General features: G+C 39.6%; 1 protein-coding gene across 4 annotated transcripts; it reads left to right on the top strand.

Moving 5' to 3' along the window:
- Positions 1-118: 118 nt before the first annotated feature.
- On the top strand, positions 119-18,879 carry RFC3 (replication factor C subunit 3). 4 transcript variants are annotated; one of them, XM_002720595.5, is made up of 9 exons: positions 119-270; positions 3,178-3,315; positions 6,122-6,189; positions 7,451-7,548; positions 10,183-10,364; positions 11,018-11,154; positions 11,244-11,342; positions 16,568-16,637; positions 18,591-18,879. In XM_002720595.5, exons 1-9 carry the CDS (start codon positions 184-186, stop codon positions 18,780-18,782), a joined length of 1,071 nt encoding a protein of 356 aa, XP_002720641.1. In that variant the 5' UTR covers positions 119-183; the 3' UTR covers positions 18,783-18,879. The 4 variants fall into 4 exon arrangements, with proteins under 4 accessions (XP_002720641.1, XP_008271764.1, XP_089159839.1 ...); XM_008273542.5 differs by lacking the exon at positions 119-270 and adding an exon at positions 301-718; XM_089303713.1 differs by lacking the exon at positions 119-270 and adding an exon at positions 678-2,098.
- Positions 18,880-22,711: the final 3,832 nt, after the last annotated feature.

Below are 22,711 nucleotides of genomic sequence, written 5' to 3'. Positions count from 1 at the left end.
CGGAGTGACTAATTCTGTCCTCAGTCGGCTTCCGTAGTGTTTCCGTCCTCAAGTCGTTTACGCAGACGTGGTCGGTGGTGACGTCACGCGACTCGGAATTCGCGGGAAAACTTGTCTCAGTCGCGGGGGTCGGGGCCCGCGCGCGGGGACTTTGAAACGTGTTCCCCGGGAAGTCCAGCTGCCATGAGTCTGTGGGTGGACAAATACCGGCCCTGCTCCTTGGGACGGCTGGATTATCACAAGGAGCAGGCGGCCCAGCTGCGCAACTTGGTAAATCCGGGGCGGGGAGAGGGGAGACGCGAGGGGGCGGAGGGCCGGGGGCGGCTGCGGAAGGTTTTAGAAAACTGAGATAAAGGAAGCGCTGAGAAGTGTCTTCCGAGCTGGTAGTTGCAGGAAGGGACCGAGTCCTAAACACGGGAATCCAAGCGGAGTGGGGCAGGCGGAGGGAGCGAGGAGGCAAAGACGACTGGGGCGGGAGCGGGCAGCGCCGCCCGGGAGCCCGCAGCAGGCCGGGGCGGCCGGGCGGTGGGGTCCTGAGAGTGCGGCCTGTGATCTGGGACCGGGCGTGGTGCGGCCCCGGTGCGTGGCCGGAGTGGGGTGGGAGCCGCTGCAGGGCTTTGGGCGGAGAAGTGACGTCATGTGACTTTTTAGCGGGCTTCTGACAAGTGCTTGGTGCCGGTGTCCTCGTGTATGAAGACCGTGTTGGAGTAGCTCAAAGGTCGTCTCTGATTCCCGGATCATCTGTGGTGTACGGGATGTGCTTGCGCTCACTTCCTTACGGGAGGTGTTTCCTCCTGCACCCCGTTATGTTGTAGCGGATGACAGGCCTCAAGGCACTTGTGGGAAGCACACCGACCCTTACCCGGAGGGAAGAGCAGAGCAGGGTGTTGAGGATAAGTTACTTGAAGTTCCTGTTACAAACCTAAATGTAACCGCCGGTGTGTTTGCGCTCTGCACTCTGGTCTTCCCACACCACCCTTTTCCAGGATACCGGTGCTGCTTGATTGTTCCGTGCTTTTTAAAAACAAGGAATGACTAAGGAATCTATCCGTGTGTGTGTGTGTGTGTGTGTGTGTGTACACACACACACATATATAGAAAGCATTAAAGTTGATGTGAAATTGAAGGTTAATTCTCCTCAGTTAATGATGTTGACCCTGTAACTAATTCAAAAAGTAATATATGTATAATAATAGGCAAACTGATAGCAATAGCTTTAATTTTCTAAGCCATAGAATACAATTTATTTTTTGCGGCTACTTTTTGTTAGAATTTTGATTATACATTTTGGACAACTTGATACACTGATCTTACATGTTAAGGAATATGCTTTTGAGATGTACAGCGGTTTACTGTTGAATCTACAACTTAATAAAACTGAAAAGACATAGTCTTCCTTTCTGGTTAACTCAGAGTTTAAAAGACAAAAGCAACAGGTATTTGTGGAGCGACTGACTCCTATTTCCAGATCCCGTATTAGGTCAGTGGTTCCTTTCCTTGAGATTTCTTCTTCTGTGGCAGAGATATATGAGCTTACAAGGTATCAGAAGTCACTGTAGTAATCACCTCTGTTAAGATATTTATTTCATTTTGTCTGCAATGGTTATTTGCCGAATTGTCGACTCCTGCGATTTTGTGCAGCTCAGGCTAAGCTCTGTATCCTCATCCTGTTTATAGCCTTCCTAGCTCGGTTCTCAACCTGAGTGATCGTGAGAATCACCTGGGAAGCATTTTAAACCCTGTGGTCCCGTGTGTTGTGAAGTAGCAGACACTGTCAGGGCCCTGCTGTATCCCTTTAAGTACGCAGAGACTGACTTCCAGCTTCCTCCATCAGTGGGTCGTGGGATGGCTTTCCTCTTGAGAAGCAGTCCTCGCTTTCTCCCCGCCCGGTTTCCTAAGAAGGCATCAACAAGGGCTGATGGGAAGGTGTGTCCTGGTCTAGCTTTGCCCCCTGTGAGTGGCTAGCACTGTGGTGAGTCTCACACCGGCTTCCCAAGGTTCCCCAGCAGGATGACGCCAGGTGCCTGAAGTGGCATTTGACTTGATGATACTCTTCCTGGCTGCCTGCCTGTCTTAGGAAGTCTTCTTTACCTCTCAGGTAACCTCTCAAGCAAATCAGAGGGACTCAGTTCTTACCAGACTTGTTCTAAGAGTCCAAACTAAGATGTCAGTTGCAGAGTGACAGAATTTTAATCTCATGGCAGATGGGACCGTATAGTCAAACAGCCGTTGTTTTAGAAAGTTCTCTGGCTGATTCTGGTAACCACATTTGGGAGTTTCTGCTTTTCTAGCATCTAGTGTTATATTTTGTATGTGCTATGCTATGTGTATATAGGTTATGTAAAGTTAGTGCTAGAGGAATGAATAATCAACACTTTGCAGTTTATTAAAAATATAAATATGTATTTGAATCTAGAATTTCTTTTTTCTTTAAATATTTGTTTATTTGAGAATCAGAGTTACAGATAGAGGGAGAAACAGAGAGAGGTCTTCCATGTGCTGGTTCACTCCTGAGATGGCCACAATGGCTGGAACTGTGCTGATCCAGAGCCACAAACCAGGAGCCACAAGCCACATGGGTGCAGAGGCCCAAGCACTTGGGCCATCTTCCACTGCTTTCTGAGGCCATAGCAGAGAGCTGGATCAGACATGGAGCAGCTGGGACCTGAACCGGCCTCCACACTGGAAGGTGGCACTGAAGGTGGAGGAATAACCCACCACACCAGAGCATTGGACCCTGAATCTAGAATTTAATAGTCAATACACAAAATGTTTTATACTTTTAAAAGTAATTTGAGGGGCCGGTGCTGTGGCATAGCTGGTAAAGCCACCGCCTGCAGTGCTGGCATCCATGTGGGAGCTGGTTTGAGTCCTGGCTGCTCCACTTCCAATCCAGCTCTTTGCTATAGCCTGGGAAAGCAGTAGAAGATGGCCCACGTCCTTGGGTCCTTGCACCCACGTGGGAGACCTGGAGGAGGCTCCAGCTGCGGCCAATGTGGCCAATTGGGGAGTGAACCAGCAGATGGAAGACCTTTCTCTCTGTTTCTCTCTCTCTCCTTTCCTTCTTGCTGTGTAACTCTTTCAAATAAATAAATGTCTTTATATAAAAAAAAGTAATTTGATTCCACCTAGAGAATTTCAATTTGATTAGTGAAAAATACCCTTTTTTGTTTCCAGGTTCAGTGTGGTGATTTTCCTCACCTGTTAGTATATGGACCATCAGGTGCTGGCAAAAAGACAAGAATCATGTGCATTCTACGTGAACTTTATGGTGCTGGAGTGGAGAAATTGAGAATCGAACATCAGACTATCACTGTAAGTGTTTCACTTTGAGACCCTCCAAATATTTATTGCAGAAGTTGTCAGTCCTTGTCCTGTATGCAGCTGGTCCCCACCTCCACACCCTGTTGCTGCCTAATTAAGTAGGAATTCCATAGGGGTTCCTGGTGCCCAGGATTGAGAGCTACTGATTTACTTACAGACCTAACTGTTACAAGGATACCAGTTGTTTAAGAGAGGAAGTGCAAATATGAGCAAGGGGAGCTTCTGGGTAAATCAGTTCAGATTGCCTCGTAAGTCAATATGTCAGCCAGGGCTACAACTCAGATTTCTAGAGTTCTGTGTTCTGAGTAATAGTGGGGATACAAAGGAGTGATTTTGATATGAATTCTAAATGTGGCATCAAGTGACTTAATACAGATGGGGCAGCTGATTGGCTGGGAGAGAGGGCTTGAGGGTCTGCGATGTTGAGATTTCCCATGATCTTGCCCTGGTCAAGCCTCTAGCCTTGCATGATCATCATGCCGTGCGTTTTCATGTTCTTCCCTTGTGGATGATGTCTAGTCCCTAAGTGAAATGGCTGCTTCTCTCCAAAGCGCCTCCACCTCTCTACCCTCCCCACTCCATTAAATTAGTTTTTCTTGTAGTACTTATTGTGTTTTGCCTTAATTATGGTTAATTAGACATTCTTTACTTTGACACACTTGTATTTGTTTTGAAGTTTTGTAGGGAACATGTCATTCATTTTAATATCCTTGATAGCCCCTGGTGGAATGTCTTATACATGTTAGACATTGGCGAAACCTTACACACGTGTGAATGGTAGTGCTAGTCAGAGAATCCTCAGGAGAATAACTGGGTTTCTGGCTAATGTTGATTAGCTTATGTTTAGACACTGAGATTGCGATGTCATTGGAACATTTTGTGGATATTCTTAAAAAACACATATGATAAAATTAACAAGAAAAGTATGGGGTCTGTAGGAAGAAAACTAATGCAGGACAAAATATCAGAGCTGATCAGATGGTAAAATGTAGCATGTTCTTAAATGGAGTCATAATATTACAAAGTATCCTCCCTCAGTTACAGCATGAATTACACTTGAAATGTACTTTTGTTTTTATTATAGAAAATGATCTTAAGATCTCTATGGAAGAATACCTTTCTGAGACTAGCTAAAGTAATTATATATAAGAAAAAAAAAGATTAGTTGAAGTGGGGCTTGTGTTACACCAGTTAGTAAATGATATTGTAAGGATAAAACTATATTAAATTAGGATAGAAATAGAGAATTAGACTAGCATAATTGAATAGAGAGCCCAGAAATATTTTGGAGAGTGTATTTCAGATCAGTGGAAAAGAGTGAGATGGCAAAATGAACCAGCATAACTTGTCACCTGTCTGGTAACAAAGTTGAATTCATGGAGTAAAATTTATAAAGGTAAATTCCAGATAGATTAAAGACTTCAATGTTAAAAGGAAACACTAAATATCTTAGACTATAGCTTATTAGAAAGTATGAACTGCCCATGGGTCAAATATACGTTTTAATGGAAAACATGGAAACAGTAGAGGAAAAGAAATAGATGCTTGTATATATATGAATTTTAAAAGCTCATATGATGAGCTGTCACACATAACAGTCAATATAAAAATAATAGATTTTCACAAAATATTTGAAAGGAACATATTATTTAACAGACTTAACAAGTTGATGATAGAAAGTTAGATACTCTAGTAGTAAACTGATTCACAAGTAGTCACAGGAGAGAAATACGAGTATAAGTGGGCAAGGAACATTTGTAAAACGTTTGACCTTTGTGATAGTCAAGTAGTGTGAGTGTGTTCTATACTCAACTAAACTGCCCAAGATTAAGAGGCTTGATATAGGTGAGGTTATAGGTGAGAAATGTTGTGGAAAGGAATTTGCATGTAGAGAAGTGAATTGTTGGAATATTTTGGAAAGCAGACTGTCTATACATGTGCATATACATACATGTTATATTGAAGTTCAGGATATATCCCCTGTAATCCAGTGTTTTTTTTTTTTTTTTTTTTTTAACAAAAATGACTTTCAGACGTGAGACAGAAAAGTAGTAAGATTATAAGATTTAATGGAGTAGAGCATTCATCATACCAAATGGGCACCTCTCCAGACAGCATGTGAGAGAAAGTGCCCAGCCATTCAGACTGGGGAAAAAGAGGTTGCATAGTTAATGGAGGGAATATTACCAGACAGGCCAGGCAGGCATCTGAGGAAAGAGCTGAGAGCTGAAGGCTCAGCAGATCTACTGGACATCCCTTATGTAGCAATGAAAGCAGGACATGAGACATGAGTGTGCACAAGAACTTTAATTGTCAAATTACTTGAATGACCCAAAGTAAGAACTAAAATGCCTGTGAGTGTAACTGGCTTTGGAACTTCCAAAGTGTAGATTGATACACAACTGTGACACTACCAGTTGTCTATGAGAGGTTGTCAAGATGTGGTGTTAACCTGGAAAAGCAAAACAGAAGTGTGTGTGATTGCCTTTGTGTTTTACTTCTTTACAAGAAACATTGACACTCTCTGTAAACGTACTTGTTTGTGTTTATTTTGGCTATGAAAGGAAATACACAGATTGTTTATGTGGTAACTGGGGATGAAGAAAAAAGCAAAACATTTATCTGCAATTAAAAGAATGAGATTAATGAAATTAAAACATTAATGGTGGTTATCTCAAGTTTGTTTTTTTAAGCGAACATAAATTGTTTATATTACAAAAAATTAATGAAAATACAAGACAGAGGGGAGATAGCCTGGAAATAAATGATTTACAGAGTTGAATTTTTTTGTTCATAGACTCCATCTAAAAAGAAAATTGAAATCAGCACCATTGCAAGTAATTACCATCTTGAAGTTAATCCCAGGTAAGTTGCTACTATATAGAAGCCAGTAGAAAGATGGTATTCTTTTTTTTAAGGTGAAAGCTCATGAAGTAAAATCATTTGTATAGAAGCACAGTATATAAACCAGACAGATTAAAGTGAAGCTGCCCTACTTGAAATAGAGCCGCGAGCCTTTGCACCTTGCCTTGTCTGTCATAATTTCAGGATTTTTTATACATATATATATACACACACACACACACATATGTCTATAGAGCTGATTATTTTACATGAAGTACATTGTATTCTAAAGTTTTTGTGAAATTATATTGACTCATTTGACACTAATGAACAGAGTATATCTAAAAAGTTTGTAGTGTCTGGAATTAATATTTCAAACTGAATTTGGGTTGCCAGATCTTTTGTTGCAGCTGCCTTTACTTCAGCTTGTTGATCAGGATTTTATAATTGTCCCCCAACTGATGTGTTTGAATTAGCTATCATAAAATAAGATTAGGGTCTTGTGGTAGGGCAGGGGCATTGAACTCATGCAGCAGCAGTTAACTGGTAAGTAGTTCAGGAATGATTTGGGGTGCTACATTGGGTTGGGCTGCAAGATCCTGTAGGGCCTGATGGATTCTGAAGAGCAGAGTAGAGGGCATTTTCAGACAAAGGCAACCCTGGATAATGGCTCAGAGGCAGGTGTGACCATCTGTTTCAAGGAGAGGGAGGGGGCTGGGTGCAGCAGGAGGAGTTGAGTTAGCTTATGTGCATGAGCTATTGAGTAGCAGGCACTGTGTGAGAAACCTTACATGGATTCAAACAACCCTAGCAGATAAGTATTATTTTCTTTAGGTGTGTCAAAATTAAGATTGTAGAAATGGGTGTGAGCATAAATGTAGTAAGAGTATTAATTCATAGACAAATGGGACATATTTTGAATTCTTGACCAGAAAAGTGATGAAAGGCATTCTAAATATATTTAATAATAGTGACTTGGAGAAAACGTAGGGGTGATAGAGTTTGCAAAATTAATTATTAGTTATTTCTCTGTTTACTTAACACTGAACTTACTGTAAGAATGTAGTGTTTTCAGTGATGTATAAAATTGGAATATTATTTGTACTTTTAATTATTTTAAAATATTTCACTTTAAAGGTTTATGATCGTTGTTAGGTATAAGTAATTTTTATTAAAAGTTTGAATGCTAAATATATTTCTTCTAATAGATCTTCAACACTTTCAGGAGTAGTGGAGTATTTTCTCAATATTTACATATTATTATTATTTTTGTTTTGTGCAGTGATGCTGGAAATAGTGACCGGGTAGTAATTCAAGAAATGCTGAAAACAGTGGCACAATCACAGCAACTTGAAACAAGCTCCCAAAGAGATTTTAAAGGTATGCAGTAAAAATATCTTATTTTATAAACTTCAGGGCATTAGTGCTTTTTTTTTGGAGTTAGAAAAGGGAATAAGAGCAGTGTAATTTCTGTGCTCATGGGAGTTTATAGTCTAATACAGTTGAGTTTTGTGAGAAACAACAATGCCACTTATTTGATATTTTACAAGATAAATAATGAAAAAAAATTTTATTTAAAATAAGAAACTATGATTTAAAATTAGCTTCTTTTTTTGATGTTTATTAATTTTCATCAATTCGAAAGGCAGAATGACAGAGACAGAGAGAGAGAGAGAGATCGGAGAAAGGTCTTTTCATCTGTTGGTTCACTCACCAAATGACCACAACCGCTAGGGCTGGGCCAGGCTGAAACCAAGAGCCTAGAACTCTGTGTGTGTCTCCCATGTGGGAGGCAGGAGCTCAAGGACTTGACCCATCAGCTGCTGCTTTCCAGGATGCAGTAATACAAAGCTGAATTGGAATTAGAACTGGGACTATAACCAGGCACTCTGTTATGGGATGCAGGTATTACAAGTGATGTCTTAACCCTCAAGCCACAATGACTGTCCCAAATTCACTGTTTTTATAACCAAAATTAGATGTTCCTTATGAAATATTAGATGGAAATTAAAGTCAGCTATAATCCTATCATCTGAGACGACAGTTAACAGTTTGGTCTTTACGGTGTTTTTTTTTTTTAATGCATATATGTACATACATTCCTCCAAGTAATATTTTATAGTGATTAATATGCTAATATTTAATGCTTTTGATAGACTTTGCCAGATTCTTCATCTGGAACAAAATACAGATTGATACTACCAATGGCAATTTCTGGAATGTTCTTTTTTTCCCTGATGTTTATCAATTGCAGATAATTTTTTTAATCCTTGTCATTTTAAGCAGAGAAAATAGTGATTTTCTTGAATGAATGTAATCATTTTTCCTTTTGTTCAATTCTTATTTTTATTGTTTTTGAATTGCTTGTATTTCTAACCAGTTTCTTATATTTCAGTCTGTATTTCAATATAATTTTGTCTAGGAATTAATTTTTCACTACCATGAATTTAGTCACATTTTAAAATGTTTTGTGTATATATGAGTTATTGTTCTTTATATTTTATTTCCTGTGTTATTAAATTCTCTAATCGTTTATAGTAGTCTTTCCATAGTTGCTATTGGGTTTTTCAGGTATACATTCGTGCATCTGCAAATAGAGAGTTTTTTCTCTTTCTTTCAAATTTGTGTGGCTCTCAGTGCTTTCTCTTTTCTAGTTATGTTGGCCATTACCTCCATTACCATTCTTGGTCTCAGTAGTCTATATCACAATTCTAGAAGAAAAGATTTAGCTTCCATGTTGTTAGTTGCTGGACTTTGGCCTGGGGTTCATGTATCTGGTCATGGAAAGAAAGTATTCATCACCTGTATTTTATTGAATGTTATATCTGCTTCTTTTGCATCCATGAATGTGGTTTTATAAATTTTCTTCTGAGTTATATTGGTGTCATACATTATATTACTGGATTTTTTGATATTAAAATCATTTTGCTTTTCTGGATATATATCACCACTTGTCATATGTTAACTTTTTAAAAAATATGCTGCTGTTTTTCACATATCTTATTACTCAGTCACTATTTCCAGCATCACTCATAAAAATAATCATATCTGTCGGGGATTGGTTCAGTACTCCTCATAGATGCCAAAGCCTGCCTGTGCTCAAGTCTCTCATGTAAAATGGCATAGTATTTCATGTAACCTACACACATCCTCCTATTTTAAATCATCTTTAGATTGCTTATAATACTTACTGCAATATAAAGACTTATAAATAGTTGTTACACTGTTTAGGGAATAGTGACCAAAACCAATGTCCAAAATACGCTTCTTCCTACATAGATGCTGAAACTAGGAGAGTCTTTTCAATTGTAGTTATATGTTCTCTCTTGCCCATATCTGAGTGTTTTAGGTGAAACATCTCACTTATTTTGATATGGATGTTGTCCATGGGTCTTTGGTTTTAGAACCTTTACTGTTGATTTTTGTGGAAAGGATTTAATTGCTATGCTTTGCTGTGCCATCTTTAAGAAAGAAATTTTTAATATGAGAAATATAATAGTTAGATTCAGTCACTGCCTCCGTGTTATTTCTTAATCACTTTAAGGCAGGTCCTTGAGTGTGACCCAGTAGAATCTCCCTGTGCTGGTGATCAGATGTCTTCCTGTGGTGTTGACTACATTACTTGTGCCAGTGTTTTCCAGAGTGTATTTTTTAGAATTTAAGATATTAAAGAAGGTCTATGGAAATGTGCTCCTGAGATAAAATATTTGGGGGAAAATGCAGCACAGTACAGTCTTGTCTTGGTAATTTTTTGTGCATATAAATAATATTGACTGCAGTGACTTTTATAACAAAGTAACACCTTCATTTAACCAGTGTTTCTTGGTCTTTACAGAATATTTGAAAAAATGGTTTTTCTGTTTTTATAACTTTGATTCATCCTTGCTAGAGGGACGAGTAGTGTATCAAGCTTATTATTTAGGGTTTCGCTGTGAATAATTAGTGGGAAAAGGAGGTGCGTTATTTCCTTTGACTGAAATCAAGTGAGGGTGTGTTTGTTTCTCTTTGACTCAGTGGTGTTGTTGACAGAAGTTGACAAACTCACCAAAGATGCTCAACATGCCTTGCGCAGAACCATGGAAAAATACATGTCTACCTGCAGGTTGATCTTGTGTTGCAATTCTACATCTAAAGTGATACCACCCATTCGTAGTCGGTGCCTGGCAGTTCGAGTGCCTGCTCCTAGCATTGAAGAGGTAAATCAAGTTAAACCTCTTGTAACTTTTCACAGAAGTTTTAGTTCTGATTCTCTGAGTTTAGTGTGTACATCCCTGTCATGGTTGTTTTTGTAAAAGCTTAGTGGCATGCATCAGTAAATCAAGAACAGCTGTGAAGCTGGATACAAACCACTAGATACAACCACCAGTGCATATTCCTGATAGTAAAAGACAGGTACTGAGATCTGCACAGTGTTCTCCTTAAACTTTCTACTACCTTAAACTGACGTATATTGCCAATTCTGATTTGTTTAAGGACTAGTTATTTATTGCCTTACTAACTTAATTGGCTGTATGAGGAGACTGGAATATGGAGGAAGTAGATTTTGCAAGGTGATGATGTTAGTCTGAAACTACATTAATACAGATTTTTCTTTTCCTTGTCATTCTTAACAGCTATGAATAAAAGTTCTAAACAGTTTTCCTGCTGTTCATAGATTTTGAGAGATTTTATACAAAATAGGGATAATATGTGACACTGTGTTGGGTGCAGATTGTTGAGGTATCTTTATAGCAAGCTACACGTAAAAACTTGAGAGTAATAGTTAAAAGGATCTTAAATGATGTTAAGAACAGAAGTTATCTCAGAACGCTTTTGATGATCTGGCCGTTTTTGTTAATTTTGTTTGTAGATTTGCCATGTGTTAACTACTGTGTGCAAGAAGGAAGGTCTGAACCTTCCTTCCCAGCTGGCTCATAGACTGGCAGAGAAGTCCCGCAGAAATCTCAGAAAAGCCCTGCTAATGTGCGAAGCCTGCAGAGTGCAGCAGTAAGTGGGTGGGGTGGGTGCCACTGGAGACTTTATACAGCATTAGCATACTTCTCTCTAATTTCTTTCGTCCTCTCTTTTTGTTGTAGATATCCTTTCACTGCAGATCAGGAAATCCCAGAGACAGATTGGGAGGTGTATCTGAGGGAGACTGCAAATGCTATTGTCAGTCAGCAAACTCCACAAAGGTAACCTGTATGATATAAAGGTTTAAGTCTCAAGATAGTACTTATATTAGCTATTATCTACTAACACCCCACCATTTAGAATTATTATTAAATCTTGGATCAAAATACTAAACTTTTAAGGAAAAGGTTGGATTTCATTTCAGAAATTGAGTTATTTGGAATAGTGAATAGTATGTGGTATTACAGCTTTTGTTAAGCTATTAACATAAAAGTAAAAGTTATGTGTAAAAGAAGACAAATTTTAGGGTTTTTAGCTTTTACTTTGAGCATCCTGGTGACCTAATGTTAACATGTAATGTGTCTCACATTCTAATATTGAAAAGGATAGTATTTAAGTTAGTAATTGATATATCATTTGCTAGGAAGACACCAAAGAATGAGTCAGACTTTTCATCTAAAATTGTAGATAAATGTCCTTCATCAGGTAACTTCATTTCAGAGTTTCAGCGTCTTCATTTGTATATTGAAAATACTAGCCTGCCAAGGATACTTGTTTCTTTGAAGAGCAAAAGGAGATTGTATGATGATGGTTTAAGAATTAGAAAACCCTGTGTTCATGTAGAATGAACAGCTGTACTAAGGATACTGTTGTCTATATGCTGTTGGTACTTAGTATTTTTTGGCACATTTGCTGCAGTTATTTCCATTAACTTCTGTGGGTCTGATACCCAATGTGGGGGGCCATACTGAAAACACCTCCATCTGGTGATTGGATTGATGACAGCTTTGAGAAGGACAGTCTACACCTCTGAAAATCAAGAATGACAGTGTAAAGCCTACTGCGTATGTGGAAGTGTGGAGGAGGTTCCTCAAGCTCACTGAAGCACAATCTCACATCCTTGAAGCTTGTCAGAACTGAAAGGGTGGTTGATCATTTAAGGGTTTAGAGCAGCTGAGTATAGCCACAGAATTTAAGCTTCTCTGGCTTAAAATAAAATAATGTTTCCCCTCTTGAGTGATACATCTGATGAATCCTACTTTCTATAAGAGAGCCTTCAAAAGGTTCATAACATGTATTTTTTGACTTCCACATACATTGGTTTTGGTGGATAGTAAATCCGACATAGGTTTACTTTGAATTCCGTTGGTTTCAAAAGGTACCAAACATAAGTAGTTGAATCAGAAAAGAAGCCTTTAGGGAAAAGTATGTATTCTGTTTTGTTGATAATCAATGAAGAAATACTATCTTTTATTTTTTTCTTTAAAATTTTTTTATTTGTTTATTCAAAAGGCAGAGTGACAGAGGCAGAGATAGAAAGAGAGATTTTAGCTGCTAGTTCACTCCCCACATAGCCATAACATCTGGAGCTGGGCCAAGCTGAAGCCAGGAGCCAGGAATTGCATCCAGATCTCTCACAGGAGTTTCAGGGGCGCAAGTATTTGGACTATCATTTGCTGCCTTGCAGGTGCATTAGCAGAAAGATGGGATGGAAGTGAAGTGGCTAAGACTCGAACTGGCATTCTGATGTGGGATGCTGGCTTCACACGTGAGAGTTTAACCCAATGAGTCACAACTTCAACCCCAAGAAATATTAAATATTAGCTTTTTTCATTTTTAAGATTTATTTATTTGCAAGGCAGAATTACAAATAGAAAGAGGTCTTCCATCTACTGGTTTACTCCCCAAATGGCTGCAATAGTAAGGGCTGGGCCAGATCAAAATCAGGAGCCAGAATTTTGTCCCAAGTCTCCCATGTGGGTGGCAGGGACCCAAGTATTTGAGACATCTGCTGCTTTCCCAGCAGCATTAGCAAGGAGCCGGATTGGAAATGGAGCAGCTGGGACTCAAACCAGGGCCCATATGGAATGGGCAGGCAGTGGGTTAACCTGCTGTGCCACAACACTGGCCCTGAAATACTAGGTTTTAAAAGATAAAATGCAAACAAAGCAGGTCTTAGGAATAGTTCTACACTGAAGATGACTTTCTTGTTTTGTTCTGGTTTTAAAGAAGGAAAATTCGTGGTGGTGGTAGTAGAATTTTTATACTTTTAAGGACTTCAGCTACAGATTATTGTAATATTTGATAATATATCACTTAGACTTTTTGTTTTCCCGAAGATTCATTTGTCTATTTGAAAAAGAGTTTACAGAGAGACAGAGAGAAAGATTTCTTCCATCCACTCATTCACTCCCCAAATGGCCACAGTGGCTAGAGCTGTGCCGATCAGGAGCCAGGAGCTTCTTTCGGGTCTCCCACGCAGGTGCAGGGGCCCAAGGACTTGGGCCATCCTCTACTGCTTTCCCAGGCTGTAGCAGAGAGCTGGGGAAGTGGAGCAGCTGGGACTTGAACTGGCGTACATAGGGGTGGCGGCGGCTTTATCCGCTATGCCACAGTGCCAGCCCTGATATATCAACTTATGTTTTTAAAACTTTATTTTGTTGATACCTTTTTGACAAGTTTTGGATGCTTATAAATGACCTTGTGGAAGAAATGCTCTATGTAAATAAAATTGTAAGACTTTATTCCTTTGTGCCATATAAAGAAGTTTTGCCCAGTTCTAGAAAGCTTTGATGCTGGCCAGAAATACTGTAAAGCTGGTGACATTTTGATCTCTGGCCTGTATCTAATACCAAATGACTACTGGTTTTTGACCCCCCTTTATAGTCTTGATTTTCACTTGATTCATCTTGGATTAGTCTTGATTTTTAAAATTTGAGTAACATAACAGTCCTCTTGAAGAAAATATTATGAAAATCTTTACTATGTGCGTGAGTAAATAAAGATATACAGAACTTAAATAACTTAATCAGGGACATTCAGCTAAAAGAAAGAGACAGTTCTAGACAATTCTAATTTCTTTGACAGAGTTTGTGCTCTTGTAACCTATCAAGAAATAATGACATAGTAAGTGGAGATTATAGTAATTTTGGTAAGCTAAGTGATAGTATAAATTAACTCACACTAATGTGGGATACATGTTAACATGTATGAGAGCCACATAGTGTTGTACTTGTGTATAGGCAAGTATCTCCTGAATCAACTTTTTAGAAAAAAAGTATATAAACAAGATGTATATATTAAAAATAATTTTATACCACATGCCATTATTTTTATTCCTTCTGATTTAATAATCAGGTTTTATTTTTGAGACACACTAGCATGTCAGCAAGAGGCTGTAGTCTTTTTTTTTTTTTTTTTGAAGATTTATTTATTTATTTGAAAGAGTTACACAGTGAGAGGGGAGGCAGAGAGAGGTCTTCCATCTGATGATTCACTCCCCAATGGGCTGCGCCGATCTGAAGCCAGGAGCCAGGAGCCTCCTCCGGGTCTCCCACGTGGGTGCGGGGGCCATCTTCTACTGCTTTTCCAGGCTACAGCAGAGAGCTGGATCAGAAGTGGAGCAGCCAGGACTCCCAGCAGGCACCCTTATGGGATGCTGGTGCCTCAGGCCAGGGGCTAACCTGCTGTGCCACAGCACCTGCTCCGAGGCTGTAGTCTTTTGAGTCAGACTTGAAAAAAGTGCTGGCTCATCTGCATGAGCTTGGTGGAAGCCCAACCTCTCTGAACTTTAACTTTTCAGTAAAAGTAGTATATTCCAGAGAACCGAGGACAGAGTATTGTGTTAAATAAACGCTTTGGCGGACATTGAGAGGACATGGACTTTGAGAGAAGACAGATCTGTGTTCATAGCATGGTTTGCTATATTTGATTTTGTTAGGTTACTTACATCTAAAAAGAAAAATGGAGATAATGATCCCTCACTGAGCTGGTGTGAAGACTCGGTTAAATTGTTCCTTACTGTGTCTGTTAGAAGAACTGTTCTAAGTTTTCTTTATTTTATTTGAGAGACAGACAGACATGGGAAGCATTCTGTTGGTTCACTCTCTTAAGCAATGACTGGGCCTGGTCTGAGCCTGTTTACTGGGAGCTGGGAACCCAGTCAGTGCCTCCCGTGGGTTTGGCAAGAACTCAACCACTAGAGCTGTCACCAGTGCCTCCCAGGGTATGTATTTGTATTAATAGGAAGCTGGAGTTTCAAGTGGGAGGCAGGCATAGAACCCAGGCACTCTTATATAGGGGCTGGTGTTCCAATCAGTGTCTTCACTGTTAGTCCCAATGCTTGCTCTCTTCTAGTTCTTTTGTTTATGTATGATGGGGCTTTTATATTCCTTGCCTCCCAAAGGAAAAGTCAACCTCTACTTTTAAGAAATTATAAATCACTACCCTGATTTATCTGAAGTGTGGAACATCCATCGTCTTAGTAAAAATTCAGAACACCTTTTTTCTCTTTGGAAGTGGGTAAATATATGGAGAAATAGATGAAGATGCATGTTTTGTGTATATTTGGGATTTTCATTGTAACTTTTTGACATGTTCCTGTTCATTTAGCTTGGTTTGAATGATTCTATTCAGTTTCTGTGCTTACCTCTAACCTCTTTTCTCACCCCTTTTATGACAGGACAGCTTCGTGTCCCTGTCATATTGCTATTTTACTGTGTAGTCTAAGCAGTAGCATTTTATTCCATACCACTGCTATCTTTTGTAACTGTGTAATTAGTGACTGTTTATAATCTTTTCATGATAATTTTTTAAAGAAATTTATTTGAAAGAGTGAGAGAGAGAAATAGATCTTCCATCTGCTGGTTCACTTCCTACATGGCTTCAATAGCCAGGCCTGGGCCAGACTGAAGCCAGGAGCCTAGAGTTTATCTGGATCTCCTGCACATAGGAAGCAGGAGACCCAAGGACTTGGACCATCTTCCCCTGCTTTTCCCAAGCCATTAGCAGAGGCCTGGATTGAAAGTGGAACAGCTGGGATACAAACTGGTGCCCGAATGGGATGCCAGCATTGCAAGTGGCAGCTTTACCCTCTATGCCACGACTCCAATCCCTTCATGACCATTTTCTGGATGTCAGGTATCATCTATCTTGAGAAAAAAGAAAACATTATTACTTGATAATATCCTTCAGGTGTATTAAATGCCATTGTGTGGGTAAGCTCAGCTTTCACTATTATGTCTTAGTTTCTGTCTAGCATTTGCATGGTATTTGACATGATTATCCACATTAGGTATAAATGTCTCATTTAAAAGAGTTCTGAAGTTTTTCTTTTTGAAAAAATCAACTGAATTAGGAAACTTCTGTGTGTGTCCTACGATAACACTATACAAGAAACTGTGGCAGTATTGGATAGTTTAATTTGTAAAGTAAAATAGCACGGTAGGAACTTGGAGAAATTGCCCCTGATTTTATCACAAACTATCGATTATTTTGTTTTATATAGGCTCCTTGAAGTTCGTGGAAGGCTCTATGAGCTTCTAACACATTGCATTCCTCCTGAGATAATAATGAAGGTAACCCAGTTTCAGATCTGGAACTGTTTATTACTGTTAACACTTAGACTGATCACAGAGCTTTTGTAGGAGGACAATAATGTTGTCACCTCTTTCTCTCCAACTTAGTACTTCTGTGGGTGTTTATCTAGGCTTTTCTATGTGGCTGACACCATTAGGGGAGGAATCAAGAAGAGAAGGGAGGGCCTGCCTTCAGTAAGTTATATGATAGTGGGATGCAAAGGGAAAGAAGAATAAGAGGATTTCGGAATGTTGCAAGTACTCTAAAGGATGTAACAAGGTGAAATGATAAAAATGAATTGTGTGGCCATGGAAGGCCATTGATAGCTTCTGTGAGGAAGATAACGTTTAAGCTGAGACTTAGAGGATTAAAAGGTGAAGAACCATGTAAACAGCCGACCAATAAGCATTTCAAGTGATGAGACACAGTACCTTACAGAGGTAGATAGAGTCCGGATTCTAGGATGTTTCAAGCCTTAGCTTCAGGTTTGTTCTATCAACTTCCTCTGTCTAGTGTCTTTTAGTGTTTGCTAAATATTAGGGAGTAAAGGGAGTTTTGGTTTGCTTTTATTAAAACGGCAGGACAGTATTCAAAAAATTCAAATGCTATGAAATATACAATGAAAAAAATGAGATCCACCCTTCTTTTCTAAGAGTAACTACTTTTCACAGACCTCTATTCTATTTTTTTTTTTTTTTTTTTTTTGACAGGCAGAATTAGACAGTGAAAGAGAGAGAGACAGAGAGAAAGGTCTTCCTTCCTTTGGTTCACCCCCCAAAATGGCCGCTGTGGCCAGCGCGCTATACCGATCCGAAGCCAGGAGCCAGGTTCTTCTTCCTGGTCTCCCATGTGGGTGCAGGGCCCAAGCACTTGGGCCATCCTCCACTGCCTTCCTGGGCCACAGCAGAGAGCTGGACTGGAATGGGAACAATTGGGACAGAACCAGCGCCCCAACCAGGACTAGAACCCAGAGTACTGGTGCCACAGGCGGAGGATTAGCCTAGTGAGCCGTGGCGCCAGCCCACAGACCTCTATTTTTCACATAAATATATATATGTGTGTGTGTGTGGTTTCATGAAATGGTTTTCAATCAAGAGTATAGCATAGGTGGTATTATATGACCATACAGATGTAGCTCATTGTTTTTAGTATTTGAGTGACATTCAGTTATATGACTACATCACAGTTTCATGAATATAACCCCTCTTGGTTTAAATTTAGGTTGTTTCCAGATTATTAGTATAAAAAAATGCTGCAATAAGTATCTTTGTGCTTTTAAATCCTTGCACTCTTGTGCTGTTAAATGCAGATACTGTTCAACTTCTGATGGGTTTACATCTTGATAAACTCATTCTCAGTCGGAAATACCATAAATGGAAAATGTGTTTGCTATGCCGACCCTGCTGAATGTCACTGTTCATTAACACAGGATATTGTAGAGTTGTTTCCTCTGGTGGCTGAGAGGGAGCTGTGGCTGTTGGCCACTTCCCAGCATCACTAGAGGATCATGCTGCATTTCACCAGCCTGGGGCAGGATCAACATTTAAAATTCATGCAGTGGTTTCTACTGAAGGCGTATTGCTTTCACACCATTGTAAAGTCGAAAATTTGTAAGTGGGAGACCATCTCTGTTTGACATTTAATGATAGGAAGTTTTTTCTCTTGAATGAACATTATAGGTTCACAAAAAAAGAATTAATATTGTCCCATGGTTGTATATATAGGACACCCTGAAAAAATTTAAATTGAGCAATAAATATACCACTTAGGGTAACTTTGAAATAAATATTTATGTTGTTGAAATAGTTTCAGACTTGAAAACGTGGGACTTAATGGGTTAAAAACACATTTAACTTAAGTTTTGCTTCTTTTGTGAATGAGAGAAATAAAGAATGTTCAGTTAATACTGTTTTCAGTGATTACCTTTTAAATCACCAATTATTTTTCCTTAGGGCCTTCTCTCGGAACTTTTGCATAATTGTGATGGACAACTGAAAGGGGAAGTGGCCCAGATGGCAGCTTATTATGAACATCGTCTCCAGCTGGGCAGTAAGGCCATTTATCATTTGGAAGCATTTGTGGCCAAATTTATGGCACTTTATAAGAAGTTTATGGAGGATGGATTGGAAGGCATGATGTTCTGACTTCTCTCGGTAGTTCTCGCAGCTATTTCTCAGTGTCAGCATTTACATGCCGTTTGTATGGGGAGAGCCCCGGGTAAAATAAAATAACTTTACTTAATCATGTCTTATTTGTGGTTTTTTTTTTTTTTTTTTTTTTTTTTTTTTGTAGTAAGTACTCTTTGACTATTAATCTTATCTTCTAGATTAAATACTTGCTTCTGTGTTGTTGAAATGTCTTGAAAGGACACAAGTAGAAAAACTAGAGTTTAGGAAAGCGATTTTAATTTACTTCAACATTTGTATTCAGAGAGGCGTAGTTGATCCTGCCATTCTCTTCCACCCAGCCTTTCACTGTTGAAGGGAGTTGACCCATCAGAAAGCAGTGATTGTTTCATATCCTCTAGATTACAGCTTTTGACCTCACATTCATGACTGTGCTTGGCACTTCATTACCTGTAATCAATCATATTCTCTCAACCAGGAATTATGTTTTTGCAGGAAATAGAATTAATTCTGAAGCATAACAACATGGGTATGAAGAAAATTGTAAGTACCATTTGTGTTCAGGCTGCAGGTATCCGATTTCCGTTTCAGGGATTCCCAGGGATTCAGATTGCTATTAGATTGGGACTAAGAAATAAGCATATTTTCATTAACTTGAGTGCGTGGGACTCCTGAAGAATATCTGTCATGTAGTTCTGAAGCGAAGGTTTATTATTGTAGAAATGAATTTTATGAGCGGGCATAGTGTTCCACCCCCCGCACCTTACCCTTTGTCCTTACTTTGGGGACTTTTGTTTATTTCAAAAATTTGGTTCGTAGAGCAAAGGGTTTGCTCGACAATTGTCTGGCAGACTGAACAATTCCTTCAATTTTGCAAGTGGAAGCTGGACTTAAAACTTAACCAACAGTGAAAGAAAAGAGGAAGCTATGCTTATATAAGTTGATTGGCCTATATGCAGATATAAAGGAAACCTGCTGTAGTGGTAGTTTGTGATAGGACAGGAAGCTGTTGACAGACACCACAACTGAAATAAAATCTAACAAAAGAACAAGGAAGCAGAGGTTTAGAAAAACAAGGGCCTGCACTGTGGCACTGTGCTGCTGTGGCATAGTGGCTTATCTGGTAAAGCCACCACCCTCAGTGCCAGCATCCCATATGGGCACCAGTTCAAGTTCCCCAGCTGCTCCTCTTGGGATCCAGCTCTCTGCAATGGCCTGGGAAAACAGTGGAAGATGGCCCTAGTCCTTGGGCCCCTGCACCCTTTTGTGAGATCTGGAAGAAGCTCCTGGCTCCTGACTTTGGATTGGCACAGCTCTAGCTGTTGTAGCCACTCTAGGGAGTGAACCAGCAAATGGAAGACCTCCCTCACCCACCCCCAACCCCTGCCAGCCGTTGCAGCCACTCTGGGGAGTGAACCAGCTGAGGGAAGACCGACCTTCCTCTCTCCCTCCCTCCCTCCCTCCCTGCCTCCCTCTGCCTCTTTGTAACTCTACCTTTCAAATAAATAAAATAAATGTTTGAGAAAAAAAAGGAAAAAGAAAACAATGCTTTAATTTCTTAAAAAAATTGAAAAATGTAACTGTCTTACAGTGTTTGCATTTGGAGTTATAAGTAATCTTTGTAATTTGTATTTCTCAGGAGCACTGTTCTAGAGTCATCGCCTGAGGACTCCTTAGAAATGGAGACTCTCAGGCCCCATTGAATCAGACTGGGAATGGGCCTTAACTAATCTTTGTGTTATTCCAAACTTTCCAGGTGACTTTTTAAAATTTTGGTTAACATGTAATACTTTGTTGGGGGTACAGTGCAAAACTTCATCAGTATATACAGTATAAACCAGTCTAGACAACCGCACTCTCCTATCTACTTTTCTTTGTGTTTGGAGCCTACCAGTTCTGCTTGTGTTCTCAGTACAGTACATAATAGATTAGTGTAAATTATGGTCACTCTGCAGTGCTGTGGAACACCAAAACTTGCTACGTCTGGCAGTTTTGGTACCCATTCCCACTCCCCACACTGCCCTTCCGAGCCCCTAGTAATCGTACTATAAGTTCAGATCAACTTTGAGAAGAATGTTCGTGTTTCTGTGGCTGGCTTATTTCACTGCACGATGAGCTCTAGTTAATGTTCATTCCGTCTGCATGTCAGGATGTTACTTTTATTTTTGGTTAAGTGTTATTCTCTTGTGTGTATTAAGTTCATTTTCTTCATGAATCAGGGAACAGTTAGGATGATGCCTTATCTTGGCTGTCGTGAATAGTGCTGCAATGAGCGTGGGAGTGAAGGTGCCCCCTGCATGTTTGATTCCGTGTCCTTCAAGTATATATTTGTAAGTGGCATAGCTGAGTCATACGGTATGTCTGCTTTTAGTCTTTTGAGGAGCCTCCTTACTGTTCCCCATGACTGAACTAATTTTTGTTTCTTCCAACAGTGTATAAAGGTTCCATATTTTCCACATCCTCGCCAATGTTTGTTACTTTGTCTTATGTGGCCAGTCTGGAGTGAAAGGAAAGTGGTGTTTGTTTTTAAGATTTATTTATTTATTTGAAAGTCAGAGTTAGAAAGGGGGAGACAGAGATCTTATGTCCTGTGGTTCACTCCCCCCCCCCACCCCCCTGAGATGACCACAACAACCAAGGCTGGCTAGGCTGAAGCCAGGAGCCAGGAAAAGCACTTGGAACATCTTCTGCTTTCCCAAGTACATTAGCAGGGAGCTGGATCAGACAAAAGTTGAACCCGTGCACATACGGCATAATGACATCACAGGCAGCAGCTTAACTCACTGTGCCTCAACTCCAGCCACGATAGCGTGGATTTGATGTGCATTTCCTGATAGCTAGCGATACTGAGCATTTTTTATGTAGTTACTTAGCTATTTGTATTTTTTGAGACATGTCTATTTAAAGCCCTTACTCTTTCTTAACTTGTTTTGTTGTTATATTTTCACTTTATTTGAAAGGCTGAGGTGGAACTAGAGAGAATGAGATCTTACTTCCACTGGTTCAATCACCAGTTATCCACCACTGCCATCACTTGTCTAGGCTGAATCCTCGAGCCTGGAACTCAATCTTCTTCAAAAAGAGGACTGCCAGAAACTTGGTCTTAACCAGGTTAAGGTCTAGGTCTCACACATAGGTGGCAGGAACCCAACTACTTGAGCCATCACCTGCTGCCTCCTAGAGTGTGAATTAGTAGGAAGCTGAGATTTAGAGTAAAGCCAGAGTCAAACCTAGGACCCCCAAGACTGATGCAGGCACCCCAAGTGTCAGCCGCTGTGTCAAACAGCTGTCTTCCTTTTCTGACGAACATTCTCAATGGATTTAGAATTCTAGCCTGACAACTTTTTTCTCCCTCTTTTGTTTATATTTTGTCTCCTGGAGTGCTTGCTTTCTGAAGAGACATCTACAGTCGTCATAATTGAGATTTTCAACTCTTATGACTGATTTCCAGCAGTTTGGCCAAGGCAGATTTGGTGTGATTTTTCTTTGTGTTTATTCTGCTTTATACTGCTTTGGGTTTGTGTTTGGATCTGTGGATTTATGTATTTTATCAAATTTGGAACCATTTAGCTTTTTTTTTTTTTTTTTCAAATATTTTTCTGCCCCTTTCCTGTGAGATCCTAGCTGCCTCTGTGACTGATCGTATCCCATAATTCATGACCTTTTTATTTTTCCAAACTTTTTTTTCTCACCATCCTTCAGTTTGAGTAGTTTGTTGCTTTTAAAGTCACTAATATTTCCTGTGCAGTCTCATGTGCTCCTAAGATCATTCACTGAGGTATTCATCTTAAATATTAAGTATCAGAGAAGATTCTTTCACTTCTTTGTGTTTTATGTTTTTCTGTAAATCTATAGAATATATTATAGTAGCTCTTTTGAAGTCTTCTGTTTCTATTATATCTGTCATTTCTGGATCTTTATTGACTGTATCTTTCCTGTTTGTGGGT

Source organism: Oryctolagus cuniculus, chromosome 9 (assembly GCF_051225735.1).
Source record: "Oryctolagus cuniculus isolate XC-2025 breed Fujian yellow rabbit chromosome 9, ASM5122573v1, whole genome shotgun sequence".
NCBI lineage: Eukaryota > Metazoa > Chordata > Mammalia > Lagomorpha > Leporidae > Oryctolagus > Oryctolagus cuniculus.
This window is presented reverse-complemented; position numbering and strand designations above follow the sequence as displayed.

Coding starts and splice junctions, on each gene's coding strand:
- RFC3 (XM_002720595.5), top strand. CDS start 184: ATGAGTCTGTGGGTGGACAAATACCGGCCCTGCTCCTTGGGACGGCTG. Junction 10,365..11,017: donor CTGCTCCTAGCATTGAAGAG/GTAAATCAAGTT, acceptor TTTTGTTTGTAG/ATTTGCCATGTGTTAACTAC. Junction 16,638..18,590: donor CTCCTGAGATAATAATGAAG/GTAACCCAGTTT, acceptor ATTTTTCCTTAG/GGCCTTCTCTCGGAACTTTT.